Source organism: Solea solea, chromosome 5 (genome assembly GCF_958295425.1).
Source record: "Solea solea chromosome 5, fSolSol10.1, whole genome shotgun sequence".
Taxonomy (NCBI): Eukaryota; Metazoa; Chordata; class Actinopteri; order Pleuronectiformes; family Soleidae; genus Solea; species Solea solea.
This window is the reverse complement of record NC_081138.1, coordinates 21,942,349-21,967,155: the sequence shown is the minus strand read 5'-3', so window position 1 is coordinate 21,967,155 and position 24,807 is coordinate 21,942,349. Positions and strand designations below refer to the sequence as shown.

Genomic DNA, 24,807 nt, shown 5'->3' with positions numbered 1-24,807 from the left:
CACACACACACACACACGGAAACATGAAACATCGCAAATATTTTAACACATACTCTTACATTGCGCACTGATTCATTCATTCACACACCCAGAAAAACACACACGCGCGCACACACACGTATGTATGCGTGGCGGTAGCAGATTAATAGGGTGTCAGCTTGTGTTTGGGTGAGGGAGCGTCAGGCATCGGCCAGATGGTTCTCAGGGATGATGACTGTCAGGGGTCCTGCTCTGATCAATGGGATGTATTAATACAGCACACACACGCACGCACACACATGAACACACACATGCACTGTTGCACATACACACAAACAAAGGCATGTTATGAATGCACACACACACAGACTCACATGCAATCAAATTCAGACCTACGTATCCGCACAGTGTATCACACGCACGCACGCACACGCACACACACACACAGTGCATGCACATGGTCTCCCTTCACCAGTGATCCCAGGGGCTGCAGTGTAACATCTGGAGGAGCCAAGGGAGGGAGGAAAGGACAGAAGAGTAGAGGAAGAGAAGGAGGGAGGTGTTAGGTAGGGAAATACAAGAGACGAGATGGAGAAGAGAAGAGTGAACGGAGGTGCAAAGGCAGTAAGGGATGGAGGAGGTGGAGAAGAGGAGTGAAATAAGGCAGTAAAACTGGTGCGAGGAGTGAGCAGATGGAGAAGTTAAGGAAATGAAGACGTACGGACAGGGTGGAAAACGATAGTGAGGAGTGAGTGAAGAGTAAGAGGGGGTGAATGAATTAAGTAACCCAGAGAGAGATCAGAGAAGAGGTGGACATGGAGATGGAGGGAGGAAAGTAACAGAATGAGAGTCCGTTGAGAGAGTGGGAAAAAGAAAGTGTGAATCACAGAAGAGAGGAGGACGATGGTGATGGGGGGGAAAAGAGGAAAGACAGACAACACTGAACAGAAGTATAAACCATAAGTAAAAGGGAAACCTGACAATCTGTGTGAGTTATCTACATGTCAGAAAGGTGTAAGGGTGCAGAAAGAGAATTTGTTTTGTTGTGTGTGTGCGTGTGTGCCAGGCAGCGTGCAGGGATCGAGCAAGGCAGGCCGCCTGCGCTTCGTACCCTCATTCCGTCCGATTGCCATGACGACCCCATTAATCAGCCAGGCTGGCACAGAGCAGGGTTCCCAGCCCAGCCTGAGATCAATACACACACAAATGGACACACACACAAGCATACACACACATCGTACAACAATACATTTGTAAACCCAGAGACTTGAGTGGATAGGTGAATGTTCAAGTGAGAAAAAAGTTGACCAAATAATGATGAGGGAGTTTAACATTGTTTGACATTGTTCTTATCTAAAATTTCTGTGACAGCCTTTAACTTGTTGGTTCACTGTCCTTGTTTCCAACTAACTCACCAACTCAGTGTCACTCAGGTCAAAACTGAAGAATCGGTTATCGGCAAAAATGATCCAAAATCCCCTTAAATATTACATAAACGGTTCACTGAGCACAGGCTGTAAAGAGAGACATACGCCACCAACATTTATAAGCAATTTAATGTTTAAGAGGCCACATACATGTGCTGTAAGGCCAAGGTGTCATTTAATCTGTGGCAACCCAAACAAAAACCTGCTCATCTCTGAGTCCAATGAATATTTGCACTTAAATGTTTGTAAGATAAAACTGGCTTGTGAGGTCACAGTGACCTTTGACCACTAAATTCTAGTCAGTCACTTCAGTCAAAGCCAAAGTTTGTACAAGACGTAAAGACATTTCCTGCAGTTTTTTATTTATTTTTTATTTTTTTTTAAATATGACAATATCTTGACGTGGTGACCTCCAAAACCACATTTGAATAAATTCCTTCCAGAAGTTCCGGAGATGTTGCATTCACAAGATCAAACTCATTTCAAAGCATTTGCTGAAATATTGCGTCTACAAAAATGTGACGAAGGGAGGGACTGATGGGCGATAAACCTCCAAACATAACGGCTTTGGCCACTGGCTGTTGGCAGGTTTAAGAGCAATATTAATTACTATGTTGAATCTCCTGTATCTGTCTGAATGAATAAAGTGACACCAATGTTAATGTGCAGGATTCAAACAAACCCACGCTTTTACAAACTGAAAAGGCTTCCTCACTCCTGCTGCAGAACCAGCTGGTGAATCCTAATATGAGTTTAATTCCGAGTCCAACGTGTCCTCTTCTCGGCCTCTCAAATGACCATTAGTCATCCTGTTGTACAACTCTTATACATGCTGATCCTTTTTAAAAGTTCCTCATTTTACTTTCCGCGTGTATTCCCCAACAACGCAGCGCGTGCAGTGAAGGCAACTGTGTGACAAATGAGCGCCACCAAAATAAGTCTATGCCATGTCAATGAGCCTCTCGCACACACAAACACAGCGTTCCATATCAATGAGAAGGTGAAAGGTCTCCATTTACATCTTGTATTAATTATGAGTGACAAGCCAAAGGTCACCGAGAGAGAAGAGGCCACTCATATGGACAGAATATAGATCTATACTTCTACCGCTTCTTCCCATTTCACTCTACGCCCACCTTCACTAATCTATCACTCTGTCCCCCCTCACCCCTGATTCGTCGTGTGTCTTTTTCTACCCCCCCCCCTTCACTTCTCTCTATGGTTGAACTCTTCTGTTTTCTACCTCCTTTATTAACTCAGTTGATCTTTGTTCTGCTGATGTTACACTCGACCTTTGGCTTTTTCCCCTTCAGTGTTATTGCGTCCATGCCTTTACCTAACTCCTATTATCATGTTCTTGTTTTTGTTGATATCGTTTTTTCCTATATTTTGTTTCACTAACTAAATTTCTGTTTCAACCACTAATCCGATTACCTTTGCTCGGTAAAAAGCGACCCTTTCACCACAAGGTTTGTTTTCTCCAAGATGGCGAGCTAACTGCCCAGGAATCACTCCACATAATCGACGTGTCTGTTAGTGTGGTAGGAACCCAAGCCTCAGTGACAAACACTTGCCCAACACACACATACAACCTTCCCGTTAAACTCCAAACTTCTTAACAAAAGACACTTTTTTCCTTGTCTGTTGCAATCAAATGTGGAATGAAATTAAAGTATTTTGTTTGTGAAAACATGTCAAACATTAATTGAATGTGACATTGGGCCATAAATCTACTACAATGGGTGCTCCTTATTTACCTCAGTATCTTTATGCACCTCAGTTCTTATTTAAATAAATTCTTTATCATGTTTTTATCTTTTTTTATTTTCATTCAGCTGTTTGTAACAACTGTCTTGTTTTTCTCTTAATACATGGTACCATTTTCAATCTTCATTCAGTCTCAGTGTCGTCGATGTTGTTCAACAGTGTAATTAGCTCCTCCTCATGCAGATGTTCTATAATCTTCTGATACACTCTATTAGTCAGGTACTATAAATCAGTTCATCGTAAGCATCCGCTACACATGTCTGTGCTTTTATTTTGACGGGGCTTCCTCATAGTTGTTCCCTCCAAGCATCAGGTATGTGACACAGAATTAAGAAGAAAAGGGGCCCTGGAAAAAGAAGTGTGTGTGTGTGTGTTTGTCACTGGCAAAGCTACCAGCACCACAGGTAGAGTCAGTCTAACAGAAACACTGCATATTACACATAGTGACCATCTACATTCTGTTTATTTCTTTATGTTTTGGAATTGTATGTGTCTACATTTAGAGGTCTACAAATCTACATCAACTATACTCATTTATGTTTATACATGTTACATTAGCCTATTATTCAACTACTTATTCAATCAAAAACAATGTTTTCAGGATACACAGCACAGATAAACATCCATGTGTGTATTGGCAAGTGTCATCTTATAGAGTGATGACAGTCAATAAGGTAAATATTGGCTGATACCATTGTACAGCTGATAAATCGGTGCATTTCTAATGTTTCCACATGTTTCATTGTGTAGTCACATTTTTTGGTATCTCGAAACCTTTACCGATGTGTGTCGCTCTCCCCTCACAGACATATGCATCGTCTAATCATCCACCATTTACCGTGTATGTGCGTGTGCATTTACCTCCACAGTGAGAGCCGTAACAGCAGTCGAATTGAGCGTTGGGTCCTGTTGGCGTTTCTCATAAACCAGTCTATAATGGGAAATTAGACCATTGGGCCGTCCCGGTTCACTCCATTTCAGATGGACTGAGTACGCGCCTGTCAATTCACACAGCGTGTGGGACAGTTACTGTGATTCAATACAAGTGCATTTTTATGTGCCAACAGCGTCTCCGTGTGACACGGTGAACTCACCCGTGGGCGTGACAGTGGGAGGGCCCATATCTCGCGGTTGTGCCTGTAACGTCTGGCCTGAAGCCCATTGGCTCAGCACTGAGCCTTTGGAGTTGTGGGCTTCAACCTTATACTGGAAGTAGCTGAAGGGTTTCAGGGCAGGACTTGCATCCACAAACTCAAGTGGCCCACTGGACCAGATGAAGATCAGCAGCTCCTCCTCTGTTCCCACTGGACGCCTTAAATTAAAAGAAATAGTAAATAAGTAGTATGGTGCATTTGGTGATATATCGCCGTCATCCCTCGTGCACCAGGGCAAATATCGCTATTTTAATTACACTTTGTTCTCCATGTTGTGAATAAATAGACAAATCCTGCACTTTTAATGTTTTGTTTTCTTTAGTTAGACACATATCGTGATGTATCGCTCTATGATTGTCTTGCAATACATTGATTATCACAGAACCGTTGTATGGTGATGTTATTGGTATCGTGGACCACGTATTGCTTGTCGTATCGTGATTCCGCGCTACAATTTAGTGTGCTAAAAAATAAATACGATGAATTGTGTTAATGAAAGACAATGTAATTCACGTCACATATTGGGTATTTAAGCGCCCTGCTGATGCAAGTAGCCCAACGTCTTGGTAAGCTCCTTTGTCTGTGATTAGTCTGATCTGATTTGTGTGTGTGTGTGTGTGTGTGTGAAAGTGAGAAAGAGGAAGAGATTCCCATTTTATCCAAGTCTCTGTCTGCCTGAGTCTGATCATGGCAGGTGTGTCATTGTGTGTGTGTGTGTACTGCTATGCTAATGTGTGTTTCCTGAGGAGTTAAAGGGCTTAGTTTGGTCTGACCCTGCATACAGATCACAAACTCTGGTCAACAAGCAGACCACGACCTTCAGCATGCATTAATACACACGTACACACACATGCACATAACCAATGTGGTTTGGTAAACAGACACTTTCCTGGGGAGACATAACTTCTAGGCTTCTTCTATATAGCTCTATGGTTACATGTGCAGAATATGTGCATGTGATATACTCTGAATGTCTGTACATGTCATACTTGGTTAGCTCATAACAATCCAGTATTTTCCACAACCATTAGTGCCAAGTGTCTCAGTGTCAGTAAATCTAGAAGAAACTTTTCCAGTATCTAACAAAAATTTCATCCAATCAGGAACCAGAACTCCACAAAGAGGTGTGCCTTTCTTCTCATGACATTAGGCTGTTTGTCACTTAATAAATGCCCAATCTCACCTAACAACATTAGGGGATGATTAAGTCAAGTCATATATTATCTATAGAAAACAGTCTTATTTTTGATTGTTGTACACTTCAGATGAGTGTGGGTGTCTTCAGTGCATTTCCCACCCTTTTATGAGTGTGTTATCTCTCTTAAGTCATTCCCTCTCTCTCTGCTTCACTCTGCTTTTGCGTTACTCCAAAAGACATGGCTTATCCATTGTTTCACACATAGGCATGGAGCAAAAGGAATGACAGAAAAGTGAATGTAATTTGTGCAATAAATGCTTCTCAAAACTACACGAAGGAGAAACATTGACTCTGACATGAAAATATATCTGAACCCAATCAGTATTTACATTCATTTTTGTGAAATATGACTCCTTTCTCAACCTAAATAAAATGCTTTTATTCTGAAACTCTGCATAGTTGAGATCTTAGTTTGAAACCAAGAATATGTGACCTGCAAAGTATTTACAGCTAAATATTACATATATAGTATATATACTATACACCATGCAAGAATTGCAAGTGTGGTACTCAAAAAAAAGTTGCCGTCTTAGTATGGATATGATCGTGAGCCTTCGGAGACTTGTTGGTTTATGTTACCTGTATAGGTTGTAGGAGGTGATGACTCCATTAGGTTGTTCGGGGGGGAACCAGTAAACCTCCAGGACATTGGCTCCAGCTGCTTTAATGGTGGGGGGTGACAGACCTCGTGGGGGAGCCTCTAAAGTCCTAACTGAAACAGCTTCTCCGACTCCACAGCCCTCTGAATGAACAGAAAACAAGAGCGGGTTGGTCAAAAATAAGTAATGTGAAATATCTACACAGATATTTCTAGCATATTGCGTCAAAACACAAACAATCAGTATTTTAGGCAATGTTGAACGATTGTACAATATGCTTCACCTTGCTGATAAATCCAGAAATCTATCCCCAGCTATCTGCCCTTTTCTCATAACACATTCACCTGATTGCAGTTCTATTGCTAGAACATTTCATACTGCACATCTAACAATGTGTCTCTGGCATTAGTATAACTCCTCACGACTTTGTTGTTCTTAATATCGTATTACTAATAGAAGAGCTTTTCATCATCTTTTTTGGATATTTACCAGTCTGACAAGCCTGTACTCGGATGTCGTAGGTGGTGAACGGCTGTAGACCGGTCACAGTGAGATGCAGGTCTTGACCAGCATGATGGACTGTGCTTCTGTCACTTCCTGGATTAAACAGGATGTTGTAGTTTACAGGTTGGCTGCTATTGAGCTGAACTGTGGAAAAGAAAAAAAAAGACACATGGTAAGAAAAAGACGATCAGTCCCCACATGAGCGTTTCAGTTTTGTATAATCTGTGTCCATAAAACATATCTGAAAATGTTCATCATGTGAGAATGTATGTTGTGATGTATACAGGTGGCAGATTTTCTCCTCTGCAGCTGTTTGCTTAGTTGCAGCAAATGCTTTGTGAAAGTAACTGTTAATAGTAAAGTAAAGGAAAAGAATGCTAGTTTTTAAAGGTCTCTGTTTCTGCCCATCCAGACTAAAACAAAGCCGCGGGGCTTTCAAACCTCTTCATGTTGGAAGATCTCAAACACTGGGGTAATGTGGATGGCTGAGCAGAGTTTATGCAATTTAAAACAAAACAAAAAAAATATAATTCCAAATTTCCTACAAACTACTGAACAAGACGGTGCTCATCAAACTGCAAAACTCAAGGCTTAAGAAACCAACGGGTGCTGTAACTTGATTACACAAAGAGTACATTTTCCCATTAGCCATAACGATTAACTGGCACAAAAGGTTTCTATAACCCATTTTAATACGTTTTTCTTTATATATATTTATGGAAGGGAGTCACTAATCTTACCAAATATGTGAGAAGCTCGGCTCATACATAATTGACTCTGTTGTGAGTGACAGAGACAGACAGACAGACAGACAGACAGGCAGGCAGACGGAGCAGTTTGTTACGCAGATGGACATTGTCTGTGGTATGACGGACAAAAGCTGCTTCTGGACATGCACTGTAACCCTGAACTCCCAGACATTACCCAGAGGAGCTGTATGAGTGAATGCAATTGTCTAAAATCAGATGACCGGACATTACACAGGCTTTGTCCCGAGGAGCTGGCAGGGTTTAAATCTGTGTAATGTCTTAAGCCGATGGGCAAACAGATAAAGGGCTGATACTTGCTGACAGTAGACAGAATGCAAATGCAATGCAGTCACATCATGAATATGTTTATTCGTGGATGGAGTTTCCACAACCGTTTTCAACAATGTCCTAAATTTTTGCTCGTTCACCAAGACCAAGGTTTTGACCTAGCCTTTGTGACCATGACACTATGGTCTCACAACAAGACAAAAAAACCCACACAGTCTTATAGAGACAGAAACACCCACAAAGACACACACATGCACTTAGACTTTGTTAATATTCTCACCAGAGGTTTTTCCATAATTCAGGCCTACTGTATTGTGATGGGTTATTCAACATTCATGAACCCTTGATATCTCGAGAACGAACTGATTACCAGACAAATGAAAGACTTCAATTATTCACCCCCCCAACTCACATATGAGCGTATACACGCACACCTCTGACTCCAGTGCATGGAGCCTTTGATATGAGCACACTTTAGCTGAGTTAATACACTTTCACATAGTCCACACAAGATGTGAGGGATGCACACGCATGGAGGGAATGCAGCTCTCTTTGATTTGTACACTGTTTAACCACTGACGTTTAATTATCACTGTGACATTGACGACTACGGCCAATCTGGTGCTTAAACATCTTCCAATTCTTACACATGTGATGCAACTTTAATCACACGTATGGGTTCTTCTACACACACACACACACACGCACACGCACACGCACACGCATGCATGCATGCACACAGAGACAGACACAAACACCATAACTAAAGGAATTGATCTGAGGGTAAATCTCTTTTTAATAGCCATATGTCAATGTATTGGCAGTCAATGTATGCAAATGAAGACGCATATACATACACAGAATGACACACACACACACACACACACACACACACACACACCCTGAAGTCGAAAACAGTCCAGACACTGGGCTCAGGGAGTTAACCAAGCGTGAGAACCCAGCCGATATTTCCTCACCTTTAGAATCAACCCGTAATGACGATAGAATAGGCCTGCCTATGGAAATATCGCCACAATGACATGCACACACACATATGCGAGCGCACGCACGCACACACACTCACACTCACACACACACAGTGGAGTGTCTTTGCGAGTTGGCCATATAAGCAGTTTCTGAGAAAGGAAATCAGCCTAATGAGAGAGTAATAGTCAATGATAGATGGGTTAGGGCAGACAATCACTGCCCCATGAGCATGAAACTAAGCCCTGATTGTGTATGCTCATGTATGCCTGTTTAGAAGTGTGTCCAGGTCCTGAGAGGCCAGGAGGTGAATGGAAAACTACTTCTCAGGGCTTTTGTTTCAGTCTGACACTTCTCCTATTCCTGTGTTCTCTCCATTAATGAAAACTACCTTAATCTTTAATATCAGTATTATAATATCTTGATATTAACCTTAATGCGACTAAATAAAGAAACATGAGTAAACACCCAGAAAATGTACTTTATTTCTCAGGCTAAAATTCATTATTTTATCTATATGTTTATTTCAATATGAGTTATTTTCAAACCCTTGTGCTGCCACTGTATACACACAAATGCTCCCGAAGTCAATTTCAGAAGAAGAAATAGCAGCTTACAAATAATGTGACATCATATTTGCTCACATAGGCCAAACAAATCAAAAAACAGATAGAAAAATCAGCTAAAGTTACACATTTTGTACAGCTTTAAAGAAATGAAGAGAAAAAAATCTACCAGATTTAAGGTAAATATGCTTTGGCGTTTACTCACCAGGAGAGGTCCAGGCCAGGGAGACGGTGTGGGGGCCTGACACTGTCACATTGTGTGGTGGTGGAATCCCAGTGGGGCACGAAACAGGAGTTTGTATAACATAATCGTCACTCACACCAGTCCCACCCTCTGTCGTCGCCTCCAGCTCATACACATACCTGAGATGATATCAAAGCAAAATGGATTAGAGATGATGGGTGAAAGGAACATCCAGAAAAAGCTGCATCAATCAGGCAGTTTCAGGACACGGTCAGGATCATGGTTGAAGAATTCATCAAGGTATTCTTCGTGGCTTGTGTCTTTTGATGGATTTACTGCCCACCTGACTATGAAACACCTGTTACAACTGCCTCTTCATGCAGGTATCCTATTAGCCAAGTAAGCAGCAGCAGGGCAACACATAAACGTTGTTAGAGTTAGGCATGTTTGTTTGGGTCAGATGGGCTGGTTTCACTGTTTCTGAACAGATTTTAATGCACAACAATTATGGGAGGATTTTCAGAAACTCGAGAGATAGTCTTGTGAGAGGAGATTGGTCAGACAGGCTGTAGCTCAAGCAGTCACTCTCTTCATGAACTACATATCAAGAACTTATCAAGAACAGCTACAACAGCAGAAGACCGTGACACGTTCCTCTGATCTTGGCCAAGAACAAAAGGGTCCTGTCAGAATCTGGCATCAACACCATGAGTCTACGTTGGTGATGGTGTTAAGGTGAGTGGAAAGTCTCAGATCCATCAATGCCTATAGTTCAAACTATACACTTTTCAGCCTATGCTTGTTGATGAAGTTCTGGCTAATCGCAGTCAGCAGTAACCAAGTGTGAAACATTCAAAGACCCAGTCAAGCCTGCTGGAAATCTGATCACAATCAGTGACTAATCGGGACTGGGTTCATCAGAGAGGAGAGGAGGGAGAAGGAGATCAAAGACAACACAGCTTCAAGAGACATATCGGTTGTGAGCTCGCTCTGTGAAGTGTGTGACCCACTGTCACTGTTCTCTGATGACAGCGATATCCCTCACTCTCAGTCATGTCAAGTGAATTTGGCTTAACACAAATACCATACAGTATGTGGAGGCATAAAAGTAAAGGAACATAATCTCACTAGTATATTAAAAGTATATTACAAAGGTGCTCTGTTGCAGTCGTTTGCTTTTTAAACAACTTCAAGACAGACACAGGAAAATCATTGCATCTATTTTAAAATGATGTGCATCCATTTATCACATGTGTGCGCTAATACAGTGACGACACTTCCATCCACGTCCATTACTTTCTGCCTCTCAGTCGTACACCATTCTCTCCGTCATTTTCATTGTTATCTGTCTTGTTTCCTCTCTCGACCCGCTCCCTTACTCCTCTTGCCCATGACATCATAAGACAGATCTCCCTTTTAAGAGCGCGTGGCCAGCTGGTGCTAAAGCCTACATTAGCTGTGTAAGTGGGCCACCATTTAACATTAAAAGCCCTTAATTTGCTATAAACTCCGGGCGCACATGCATTAATAGGCAGCAATATTAGGTTATTGTTCGTGAGCAGGGTGTTTTTAACAGCAGGCCATTAGCACAGCTGCACCGGGTCAGAACACAGTCAGGGAAAAGGACATTAAAACTACAAATACGACACGCATGTAGACGCAAAATCATAAATAAATACACGTCAATGAGACAATTGTTGCTAACATCAGGCATTTCCCTGAAAGTGTCCCGGAGAGGCTGTACAGTGTGAGAAAGCGATTGTCCTCAAAAGTTTCGAAGACATTTTCTGGAACTTCTCCTGCTGCTCCATTGTCACATTTCTGGATAAAGTCCAAGTGAGACCCATGTGAGGGGACAGCGGGAAGAGCTCCAGATAATTTATAGTGAGGACGCGTTAATGACGACAGACGCGGAATGCATCCAAGTTCTTGTGGAATTGTTGTCAAAGCAAACATGAATAAAAGGAGAGAAATTGGAGGTGAATTTCATGTAACATTTGCTACATGCATTTAAATACTGTGAATGTCACGTTGTTCACCGTATGCATTCTGATATGAAAAAATAGCTGCAATACTGCTCAGTAAAATTCCATTGCTCCATGTGAAAGCATTGACTGGACAGTGGTTTGAAAATATTACTTACGTGCAGATAAATCGCGCACACGCACGCACACACACAGAGAGGGAAAAAAACAAAGGTAAATTGCATCTCGTATAATGTGGTGTAGTGACCTTGAGTCAGCAGCCTTTACTCCCACCATATTTGATGTGCTGTAAAAAAAGAAAAAAAGAACACTACGCTTTTCCACAGTGAAATTTATACGTCATGCCCTGCCTCCTGCACGCTCCTGTCAGGTGTCACCCCTCGCCTGGGTGTTCAGGACATTCTCCTGCTGTTGTGAAAGCACCTGACCCTGACAATCTCCTGCTGTGTTGTTTCCCCTCATATGTGACCATTAAACCGTCAGACATTGTCTGGAATTCCGGTCTGAAAGCGACCAATGCGAGGCGGGAGAGAAAGAGAAAGAGATCGGCAGGTGAGCAAAGGTGCGATGGAGAGTGAGAATCTTATCACGGCGTAAGGTTTCAGAGGGAGAACGAGTTTTAACACTTCATCACTGGGAGATATTTACTAAAGTGTAAACACCGCCTTGGGACATCATATTGTGTGTTTGTGTGTGTGTGTGTGTGTGAGGTAGGTAATTGGTGAGTGGGGCATTTGCATCTGTTTGAGTGTGTATGTGTGTGTGTGTGTGTGCGTGTGTCCTGCGGGGCCAGCCAGAGGGAATAGGTTAATTCTCTCGTCATCTTAGACACTTCCTGGGCTGCCGAAGCAAAGTGACAGCTAATCAACATTGTCATAAATAATCAATGGCCACTTTGAGCGGTCTCACTTGCACACGCACAAAAGCATGCGTACACACACACGCACACACACACACACAAAGGCCTAAACACACACTAGTGTATCTGGATAATGGGGCCGGTGCTCCCTGTGTAATTCTTGGTGCAGGACTAAATTGGGAAAAGAAGGGAAGGACGAAGGGAATGAGGTAAGAGGAAAAGGACAGGAGGCAAGAGAGGGAGGGAGAGTGGAGTGAATAGAACGCGAGACAAGTGATGAGAAGCGAAGGGTTGGGACAGAAATGCCTCCTGGCAGACTATCTGGAATTAGGGAAAATTAAACGTCACACACACACACACATACAGTCCCTATCTCCTTCCTTTCCCTCTTTTCTCTTCCTCTTTCACACACACAGAGGAGATTGGAGTACTGCAGGGTGTTATCCCAAGAATTCTATTTGGGGGTAAAGAGAAATTGTCTCCGGAGAGAGAGAGAGTGAACGAAGGAGACAGGAGAGAAGGGAAGGTGAGCAGAGAGGGTATCATTTTTACACTCCCATAATTAAAACAGAAAATCCATCTTGGAAGAAAAAGACACGGATTAGTAAAGGTTAAATGAAAATAAACAGATAAATAAAATGTACGCTCCACTGCTGTGTGTAAGCACAAGCCAGATCTGATTTGTGATTTTAATGCATGTGCGTGTGTTTGGTAATGTTTGCGTCTGCCACTGCTGTGTCAAATATTTGCTCATTAAATAGCACAAACAGGCATATACAGAGCGCGGTCCTGGGGGAGAGGCATGGGTGGGACGATAGGAGTGCTTTAAACACAGGGTGACCGCGATATAAACACACACAAATTGGAAATTTGGGAATTGGGGAATTAAAGGAGTGATTAATTACAAAGCTACACGTGTGGTGTGTGTATATACGTGTGTGTGTGTGTGTGTGTGTGGCTTCCACATTTGTGCATTGTGTAAAAACATGTGAGTGCGTGATGTCCACCTGTGGTTTGGCACGAGCCCAGTATCCGTAAAATTCCGGTCACCATGACGGTCTCCGGTAAAAATGATGAGACCGTCTCTCTTAAGCCTGAAGCGGGAGACGAGTCCACGAGGCTGAGACGGCTGATCCCAGAACAGCTCCACTGCAGATGTGCTTATTATCAAGTGTCTCGGCCTTGACCAAACACCTGGACACACAAAAAATGTGAAAAGATGGACGTGAACATTTCCAGCAGTCATTACTTGGCACCTATTTTTAATTACACATCACTTCCATTATTACAAAAACTCTAAACCAAAATGTTCATCTCAAGTTGTACACTTCAGATCAGTTGAGTGTTTTAGATTCAAGTTTATGAGTATGAAATTAAAGAATAGTTCATTACTTAATGTTTGCATACTGATTGAGATGATAATAAAGTCAAAAGAGAATGTCATTCTTAAAGATTTTAAATTATTACCAATGATCTCATCTAGTTGCCTAAAGTGTTTAACAAAATCATTTTAAATTAAAATGAAATTGTTTACCAATAAACAAAACATGTTTGGAAAAAAAATGTCATTCCAGTCACAGAGATTGGTACATTTAAGATGATGTGGTGGCATTGTGGCTGACATTGAGACACAAGGATGGAGGTGGGGGAGCCATAAAAAGGAGGAGCTTAAAAAAGGTGGGGGGAGGAGGCTTATACAAAAATAAAAGACTGAAAGACTAAAAAAAAAAGTTAGACACGCAAAAAAAGAGACGGTGGACACACGAGAGATAAATGAGCAATAGACTTTGAAAGGAGAAACAAGATGAAAAAAGAAGCAGTGAGGAAGATGGTTAAAAAAAAGAAATAGATGTGAAAGGAAAAGATTAATACAGCATAATGAGCAGAAGAAGAAGAAAAGAACTGGATAAAAAGAGAGGAAACATATTGTAATTGACGTTTGATAAATAAAAATCCATACAGCAAAACAAGGCGAGCGAGAGAGAGGGTGTATATGGTAAAAATAAAGGGAGAGCAAGAAAAGCAGGAAAGACATTAAAAGTAACTAAAAGAAGAAATCAGTAAAGACGATACAGACAAAGTTAAATTGTACAAAAAAGAACGTACGAAATATCTACTGTTGTGTCGATAAATGGATACTTAATGTTACAGTTGTGATGGTGCCGTCATTAAAATGTTTTTTATTACATGTATTGCAATATTTTATATTTCTATATATACAGTATATTTATATATATATAAAAATATAATAAATTCAAATGTTTTTCATATAATTTTACTATTAATCGTATTTATAGGATCCTAAATTCTTTCCTGTTTTACATTATTCTGTGTTCACGTCTGTTTAATTGTATTGTATTTAATTTTTTATTTTAAAAAGCTTTTTAAAAAAGTGTCACTGCACACAGTGTTTGTGTGTGTGCGTGTGTGTACCAGCAGGCGAGGCTTGCAGGGTGCGTCCTGTTGAAGGCGAGCTGGCTCCGCATCCACCCACAGTACAGGCCACGAGCAGGAACGTATAGTCTGTGTACGCCTTTAAACCTGAGTGATGCAGATTCATACAGATATTATTCATACAGTATTTTTTTTCATTTTTTTTGTTCTCGTCACAGAAAAATTGTACAAAACTACCGGATAGAGGGATTGTTTACAATAAGGAGACAAAGAAAAGTAAAAAAAAAAAAGAAGAGAGAGAGAAAGAAAGGCAAAAGTCTTCACTGTCTGTATCACTTGATCACTTACTGACGACTTCCTCTCTCTTTCTCTCTCTCTCTCTCTGTCTTCCTCCCTCTGTTCTTTCCACACTCTCTCAACGGATGGATCCATATCTGTCGGTGTTAAATTATGCATGCCATAACTCAATAATGAAACAACATAAAGATGGGCAGCCGTGGAACTGACACGGGATAGGACTGGTCCAACGCTGTAATGTCATCAGCTTTTGATCTATGATAATTATGATACCTTGGTATGCGTTTAGGCTACAGCGTACAGGCATGATTTATTTATAGGTGCCTGCTATGCAGCGCAAAAGAAATCACATACTGACTGAGTGGTCTTTTAAATGCAAGCACAGGAAATCAGCGGTATTATAGTGAGATTTCAACTGGAAGTCACTAAAAACATAGAATAGAACCACTTCTTTACATTGAAATCCTTTTCCCCTCTTATACACCGTCTGCCTGTTCTTTCTTTATTTCTTTATTTATCTTTAATGTGAACCAGATGGATTAGATAAGGATAAATGGATGGATGCAAATCCTTGATGCTGTCATGGGGGGGTGGGGGGGCGCTTACTGGATATTTTACGGTCATTCACTTCTCTGACAGGCAACGGCAGCTTACAAATCAAATTCAAAGGAAAATGAAGCAAGCAAAATGACTACTTCAGAAGGATGAGTGTGAAAACAAGCTTTGGCACTGCATAACACTCATCTGCTGCGTGCTGCCTTATCTGCGGCATATTAGGTGAGGCAATGCATATTTTATGTGATTAATGTTTCTGTTGTATCGCGTACATATGTTGTAATACTCAGAAATGTGCAGTTAGGGCTCAAAATACTGGAGTTTTTCCACTTTTTTTTTCAATTTCAATACATTAAATTTCAAAGGGTAAATATCAGTAAGTGTAAGTGTGATATGTAATATTAATTTTGCTTATTGTCTAAATTATCTTTTGTCATTTCCAACTGTACTGCAGTTGGAGGCTGAAAGACGAGAAAAGGAAACCCCCGCTGTGTGTGTCAGCTGCTATATGCACATCGGTGGCTGCATACGGCAGTGAACACACACACACACACACATAGAGTAGACTCAGCCCAACCATCGTGACCACTGACCAAAAATCAACTTTTTCTTTTCAGACTGAGGACACACCGTATTGGACTAGCCTTAAGTCTGATGATCTCTCCTCCCAAACACACACTTCAACATTGTTTCCTCATGTCCCTCTCTCACGCTTTGCCTGCTGAAAATGCTTTGCAGCCTTTCATGCCAAACCCATCGTCTGATCATTGTGCACGCATGTGTGTCTGTGTCTCTGTTTTCTCATGTGTGCAAAATGTTCTCACAATATTGCCCCGTGTTGGGGTTAAATAAAGAAAAATCTGCCAGCCATACAGAAGTACCGGGGTCGCGGGGCGTACTGTATGTGTCTCTGTTACACTGTTTAACTGTGCAACTAAGCGTGTGCATCTGCATGCGTGCACTCTGGCAGAGTAAATGATATCTGATGCCATTTGTTGCAACACTGAATAAAGCAGTAACCAATGCCTCAGTATGTTGTTGTACACAGACAGACACACAGACAGACAGGTAGGTAGGGAGACAGACTCAAACCAGTGCTCTGTTGTAATATTTCTGATACAGACCAACAAAAGGCAACTTTATAAGACAAAGAAGACATTCGGCAGTGGCTTCATGTGTGCTATTGAACAATTTAAAAAACAACAAAAAAAAAACAAATATGATTTCAAATGCAATCACTGCCATTTAATCAAAGCCTGAATTCAGTTCAGGTCTGATCAGAGAACATGCTTGAAGAACTGATTAATCGGTCGAAAAAAGGAGTTCAGAGTCAAGAGACTGAGAATCTGTGAAGCATCACCTGAGCCACCATCCCCTCTGTCTCATGCTAAAAATGAACTAAACTCATTCATTTATACTTGACATCCAACACATGTGTGCATGTGCACAGGCACAAACAACGGTGATGAGTCCTCATGTTTCAAAGATGACATTTCACTCTCCACCTGAGGAGGGCAGTGTTGTTCTGCTGGAGAAATAACATCAAGCCAACACACTCTTACGTACATGTGTGTGCGCACGAGTGTGTGTGTGTGTGTGTGTGTGTGTGTGTGTGTGTGTGTGTGTGCAGCAGGAAAAGATAAAGTGCGTATTTGCATGTAGCCATGCATGTGCGCTTATGTGCTTGATTATGAAGAGAGATGGAGGAAGATTCAATCATTTTAACAGTGATCACCGGGAACCGTGAAAAACAGGTGGAGGGCGTCGTCGTGATGTGAGTGGCTTACACCGCGGCGGCTCACTGACACACACAGGGAAACGTGGCTGTCATTGTCAGAGGTGGACACAGTGGACACAGTGGACACAGTGGACACTGCTCTGTGTTTGTGCAGGACGGAGAGAGAAAGAGCAGAGACACAGTATAAAAGTTTGTGTTTACAACTTTGTCTCCAACCGAAACTAAATTGCATTTCATTAGGAACATGTTTACATACACTTGTTTACATATAGAGTATCTTCACACGTGCATATCAGCGTGATAGTGATTTAACTGCTCGTGGTATGTTTGGCAGAAACGAGGAAATGAGGTAGATGATAATCATGTCCTGTTTGTGACTGTGGTTAGGTTTAAAGAGTGAGGAAAAGCTGTCCTTGTGACAGCTTAAAATCCAAAAAACACACACACTGTATTGTGGCACACACACTGAAACACTTGGTCTTGACCTGTGTTTAACTCCTTCAATGGATGTGTCACTTATGTTTACAATGATGGCATAGTGGTGAGCAATATTGCCTCACAGCAAGAAGAAGAAGGTAATCTCACCTCGCAACTTTGTTGAACAATGTCGATGCATAACGACAAAATAGAGATCTTTTCCTTTGTTACACACCTCCAACCTCATGAGAATTTTGCTTTAAAAACTTCAAAAAGGGTTCTGCAAGAATGTACAAATGGTTCCAAATTGTTCTTCAGAAATGTAAAATATCAACCTTCTTCCAGTAGACCAGGTTTGTCATGCAGTTCCTTTGTGTTTGTGTGTGTGTTGCTGTGGCGCAGTAAAAAATAACTGATTTAAAATTGTATTTTATTGACAGGTTGGTGAGTCCTGTGTGCATTAGAGAATCCGATAGGATGATGGGCACAGGCCGCAATACCAGGCCAGTTACCCGATACACGACACAGACAGAGGGAGAGCTGAGAGTGAGAGAGATGGCGGAGTAAGACGATGGAGAGAATGGAGAGTGGAGAATAAGACAGAGAGAATACGCGTGAGGTCAGCTGAGAGAGAGAGATGTGAACTGACGAGGAGATGAGATGCAAGGAAGCACCAAAAAGAGAGATTCGAAGTTGAAGAAACGGAGAGACAACAACGGAAAACTTTCATTGCATCATAAACTGACAGAGCAGACAATGCATCAAGAATGAGAAAGAGAGAGAGAGAGAGGGAGGGAGAGAGAAGGAGAGAGAGAGAGAAAGGAGCTTTGATAACACCTCTGCTAAATAATTAAGAGTTTGACTTCCTGTCTGTGGCTCCCTAATGCAGAGACCGTCTGGAATGGAACAATGAGATCAGGTTCACACACACACGCGCACACACATTCTTGAACATTGAGGACACTCATAGATGTAATGTATTCCTTAGCTCTTTACCTTAACCTAACCTAAATGTCTAACCCTAACCCTTAAAGGGCCATTTCACCCAAAAAATATATGCTTTCTTTTTTTTGTTGAACTAATTCCCAGAGATAAATGTGTTATCCGATCATCAGACACAGTGGATTGGAGACACATGTCTCATCCCCACAACAACAGAGGAAGTTTTTTGTTTTTTTGTAAATAAAATTGACAAAAAGTCAACGTCAGTCACTTCCTTCACAGAAAATAAAAGCCCTACACTGTGTTTCTGTCAAGTTTTATGAGTAAAAGATCAAATTTAATCCAACTCTGTAATAGAATGTGAATTAAACAAACACAGCAGCATCATTATGAAAAAAAACACTAACCAATTCTAACTCTAACCCTAAAACCAGAAGAAGCCTTTAATGTTGTGAGAACCAGCCAACATGTCCTAACAAGGTCAAAATGTCCTCACAAAGACAGGTTTGAATCATAATTTGTCCTCACAGCTTAATACAGACATGTATACACACACACGGCAAAGGGGAATTCAATGTTTTTCCTGGAAAAAGTCTATTTTTAATTCATTTTAATAGTTCAGAAAATTTAAAACATGTCATTCCAATGCTCCATTTGTTATTTTGACTAGTTGACAGTAATTTAGCGGTTTAATATGCATTGTTTTCTATTTGTGGAGCATCATCATGATGTTCCACACACAGAGGAATACCAAAGAGACTTCTTCTAATTTTGTACCTGTTGTCCCTAAGTAAAAAAAACACAACATAATAATAAATCCATTTCCTTCATGAAGACAACAGAAAGAGGACAACCTTGGGGCCTAAACAGGACAGAGCGTCCCGGCACGACTACCTTGGTAGAGTAATGTGAATCTTCCTCATCTCAGAGAACATCCCTCTTCATCACTTACTGTCCAACTGAGCTGCTCTTTGAAACCTGCTCAACCGAAGTTTGAGAAGTTAGACGCAGAGAGTTAATGACAGGGTTACGCATCAGGCGAACTCTTAACTCTTACACAGGTGTGCGATAACATCCTTAACACAACGGATTAATAAGTAGAAAGGATGTGTTCTATCTCTTCTCTTCCTTTTCCCCATGTCTACATGTCTAGTAGCTCCACCGCGGCCCAATCAGAGCCCGAGCTGTGGGGGGAAACGCATTAATAAATAAAAGAACATACTCTATTCCCTGCTGTTCTGAATTAATAATGAGCCTACAAAAGACCAATTAAACACATGATTAATGTCATAATCTATATAATTGCAGGCAATAATTCATTAGGAGCTAATGATAGCAATACTTAATATCGATTCACATGGGGTGTCTTTGTACAGTAGTGCTTAATTCTTCCAGTGAAGTGTCTCTTCAGAACTGCAGAAGAAATTATATTAATAAAAAATACTGTTTCCTCCCGAGGCAAATTGTTGAAAAACGGGAAATAGAGGATGCAACCGCATTTTTTTAATTTTTATTTTTATTAAGAATTTTGGCTGCTACTAATTTAGTTTGCTTTCATTATTACAACATTACATGATTATGGACATGATTCAGCACTTACTCAATCTCCAATGTTTTTTTTATTGGATATAAACACTTTTACTCAGTAAAAAGGCCAAAGAACAAACCATAAATGTGCAACTAACCAATCAATCAATCAGAATTTTAAATCCATCTGTAAAGTACTTTCACAGATCGACAAATTGCTAAAAATTTTGTATTTTAAAACTCTTAATTAACAAGGAAGCAACGTTGAGATTTAAATCTCCTACAAGTGAAACCTTTGACAGACAGGACAGTAGTAGTAGACAAGTGCTTATTGTTTTTTACTCAACTGTTATTACTGTAATTAAAAATTACAGTAAAAAATTAAAAACCTTATTATATTTATTATGACTGATATGCTCTAAATAATTCACAGAAAGATATCTTGATAAACCCATCTATGGCCGTCTGACATAATATCTGTCAGATCAAATAAGTTACAATTCTGAGAGAGCGATTTGGTCTGAAATAGAAAAAAAAAAGAAAGCACATTATTCTAGTCTGCGTGATTCGAGTGAGCGTGTGAGTTCTCTGAGTGTCTGTCATTGAGAGCCGTCACAGAGACGCGGGGAAGATGAATAATAGCGTATTAAACATTAAGGATGAGGGAGTAGCACAGCAATTATTTCTGTTCATATTTCATGGAAAACACTTTATCCACCTTTTCCGTCATCTCACTCATTCCTCCACTTTTCTTGTGAATGATGCATCTTTCACTCCTTCACTTTGTCTGTAAATCCTGTATTTCATTTTTTTGGAATGAAATTACTGAATACCCACGATCTCTGTAACACATTTTACTCTACAGTTTCTGAATCTCAATTTGAACAGTTGTGATTTTTTTGACAGTTGGCATTAAATACAAACAGTGTGGAAAGGAAAGCGTGTGTGTAAGTGGACTCGTGCATAGGAGTGAGTTTGTTTAAGAATAAAAAAACAAACCCTAAAACAACGTTTTAACTGATATACTCATTTTAAACTAATTGAATTATGATAGTATTCTTGGAAAAAGCAAAAAGAAAGGAAGAATCAACCCATTCTTCCCAGGTAAAATAAAAAGCTGCAGCTAAGAGAATTAATATATGATGAAAAAAGCAAATGTAATACAAGATATGTAATTTTTTGGTATAGGCTGGACTTGATGTTTGAGAGAATAAATTAAAAAACATAAATTTTTGTGGTATTCTAATTTAAAAACCTGCGCCATGTATGAGCCAGGCAGACGAGGATAAGTTGATTGTTCGCATTAGAAATGAGACATAATTAAATTTTCTTATATTGAATGACAGGATATATGCTTAAAAATGCAAATAAATCGGATGGAAACAAATGTACTCTTATGTACTGTATGCTTCCAGCAATAGCAGTAGCAGCATTGTCATCATTATCATGCTATGATTAAAATTGATATCTTGGCTACTGTGTGTATAAATGACATTGTAGTACTATAAACATGTCATAACTGATTCAGAACTGTCCTGTCTAAACTTCTAACCTGATACAGCTGATATATATCTCCTCCTGGTCTCTCTCTTCTGTCTCTACCTCAAATCCCTCTTTCCCTTTCCTCTCGCCAGTCCCCCATTTTGTCTTTCACCACAACCGGTCGAGGCAGACGGCCGCACATCTTTGAGTCTGGTTCCGTCAGAGATTTCATTGTGTGAGTTGTTTGGATTCTCTTCTTTTGTGAAGGAAATTATTTACAGTGTCTGAGACAACGTATGTTTTGATTTGGCACTATACACATAAAACTTAATTGAAATGAACATATTCCTAATATATGCATGGGTAAGGAGGGATACAGAGAGAGAGAGAGAGGGAGGAAGCGAGCGCCTGTCTGAGAAGTGGTTTTGGCTGCACACTGAAGCAGGCTTCTCCAGTGTCTCACTGGGGTGCAAGGGAATTTCACACAAGCATGCTGGTTGCTTACACTGGCACATGGGGCTGGTACAGTATTACAGCACATTACCATCTCTATTTGGCATTGTTTGTTTTGCCTCGTGCCTACACATACAAACACACATGCTCGTAGGCACACAAACTCCTGACCATACAAGCCAACCACAGGCGCCATGGGAATAGAGTCTATTGGCTACTGGCAAAGCCGTCACCTGGTCTGAGGCCAAGTCAAGAGCAGAGGGGAGCTGTGGAGGGAATGCCAATGAGTTCCAGCTTTAAAAGACCTCATCACATGATTATATGTCGGAATGTAATATTTTTAAGTGGACTATTGTGGTTCCAAAAACCATTACGTTGTGTCTCGCGTGTGACTATATTTACACTTTATATTACACAGTATATCATAATGTCCTGTTGCTTAGCGACAGCTGTTGACAAATTTAAATTGTGAAAATCTTGTGGTCCATTAAAATGTCTGAACACAACTCACACACTTGACTTTTTCCCACCTGAAAACTACTGTTCCTCGTGTCTGACTCAGCACATATCAGGGGAACACGTGTGGTGACACTTGACACTGGTTCTAAAATGATGACTAATGAAAATTTGAGTGATTGTGGTAAACATCTCCATAGTAACAGTGAGCTGCATTAGTCAGATAAGTTGCTATTACACCTGGAAGATAGTAGGTATTGTAGTACTACTCCATGACATCATGAATAAAACATGATGTTGATATCTCACAGACTTGTGGCTACTACAGGAGCAGGTTGTTGAGAGTAAACCTTCAATGGTTACTTTTTTATGGCTTGAAGTTGGAAAATGGAAAGGATTTTTACTCCCTGAGCCACACTGTTAATTTGTCCCCTGTCTTCAGTATAAAGACTTTTTATACAGACAACTAACATTTGTTTGATGGCACTTCATACAGATGTTTGTGCTGTAGCTGATGGCAAAGGGCCAACAACACTGCGACTCAAAAAAAAAAGACACCCAGTTCTGCCACTATGTTTGTGGACACAGCTTCAATAGCTTCAACATATTAAGACAAGCTTCATTTCTTAGAGTGCTGGGTCTAAAACTGCTTTTGTTGTGTTGTGCATGCAAGTATGTTTGTGTCTGTGTGTAGAGTTAAACCATGGAAAGAGAAGAAGAAAGCACTTCAACTGCCAATTGCCTTAAAAAACATAAATCAATCAATGACGAAAGAGAAAAACTGGGCAGGATTTAAACTTTAAAGTGCATTTTCAAAGCCAACAACTAATATTCAAAAAGTTAAAGTTAAAAGAACAACAGTTCATGGGAAACGAGAAACAAAAGACAAATGGTAAATTTGGAGAGGAAATGAAGAAAGAAAGTTGAGCAGATAACGGTTGATTTAACAAGTATCTTACCAGTCACCGTGTAGTTTGTGGTTTCCTGTGTGTGTGTAGCAATAGTTCCAAAACCCGTCTGGTTCAGTTGGTACTGTTGTATGACTCCATTGGGACGAATAGGTTCTGACCAGCTCACGTAGAGGGAGGAGGAACTCAAAGCAGTGACCACTGGAGGCAGCAGGCCCTCAGGCACACCCTGAACTGTGACGGCAACCACCTGAACACACACACACATGCACAAAATATAACAGATTTATTAAGTTTTACAGAATGTAAAAGGTGCATATAACAGATGGAATTCTGCTGTGATCTTTTATGAATGTAATTAACCTGAACAGAACCCAATTAAAACCTGCATCTAAATTCAGGGCTTCGCTTTCTGATGTGATAAAAAATCGTTGTTGATATTTGCTCATGCTGATGTAATTTACGCCTTAAAAAAGTAAGACAGCAAAACAATTGTGTGTCAAAACCTACGACTAAATATGGGAGGTAGTTAACCATTGTTCCATATAGAGGAACAAAACTATACTCTATTGTAGGGTTGGGAATCACAGGGTACGTCACAATACATGGTGATGCATGGTCGACGATGCCAATAATATCACAATACAACGATTCTGCAGTAATCAATATACCCCTGGAAAATTGTGGGTATTGTTGTTCATGACATCATTCATAAAAAATGATGTTTTATGAAGACTTGTGGCTTCTACGGGAGCGTACAGTATAACATTGTTATCGGAACTTAACCAAACATAAAGAGCCTCAGTACCCCTCTCAAAAACATCAACAAAATTAAGGTCTTTGGAATAAATATAGATAATAAAATATAGACAGATGAAGCCCTAAGAAGATTGAGGACATTAATGCATGTGTTAAATTTAAAATAAATAAATAAAACAAATGGTTATGTTACAGTTATGTACTGTATGTGCATGAACACTGTATAATGCTGGGTATAAGTGTAGCTCCTCCCAATCCTCTGTTGCTGTACAATGTGAATTGCGACTGCAATAACAGTTTCTAATGCTAGGGTTGCTATTGCTTTATATACGTATTTTACATACATTCCCTTTAAAATAGGGCTTATATAGGAATAGTCACCCAACGTATGGCATATTTGTGCAGCACATACCCTTGTACGACTATACACACAGTTGCGCCACAAACTCAATCTTTGTCTTCTATGTTCTCTCTGTCTACCATCTAGTCTCACACATACATATGTTTGCTCAAACAAGCGCGCACACACCCACAGCAGAGGGTAGAAGGAGAGTGAGTTGGAATTAGTTCGTACACCAGTGAAAATTGGCCAAACAGTCCCAATTATGGGATAACTTGGGCTAACCTAATACACCA

The 24,807-nt window shown here is 40.4% G+C and overlaps 1 protein-coding gene across 1 annotated transcript in view; it reads right to left on the bottom strand.

Moving 5' to 3' along the window:
* ush2a (Usher syndrome 2A (autosomal recessive, mild)) overlaps positions 1 to 24,807 on the bottom strand; it is a 197,253-nt gene that overhangs the window by 29,395 nt on the left and 143,051 nt on the right. Inside the window, exons 66-73 of the mRNA XM_058630175.1 lie at positions 23,464 to 23,662; positions 14,677 to 14,784; positions 13,251 to 13,437; positions 9,421 to 9,578; positions 6,614 to 6,772; positions 6,105 to 6,267; positions 4,268 to 4,485; positions 4,035 to 4,171 (exon numbers count right to left, since the gene is read on the bottom strand). Coding sequence (XP_058486158.1) covers positions 4,035 to 4,171; positions 4,268 to 4,485; positions 6,105 to 6,267; positions 6,614 to 6,772; positions 9,421 to 9,578; positions 13,251 to 13,437; positions 14,677 to 14,784; positions 23,464 to 23,662 — 1,329 coding nt within the window. The remainder of the gene's footprint in view (positions 1 to 4,034; positions 4,172 to 4,267; positions 4,486 to 6,104; positions 6,268 to 6,613; positions 6,773 to 9,420; positions 9,579 to 13,250; positions 13,438 to 14,676; positions 14,785 to 23,463; positions 23,663 to 24,807) is intronic.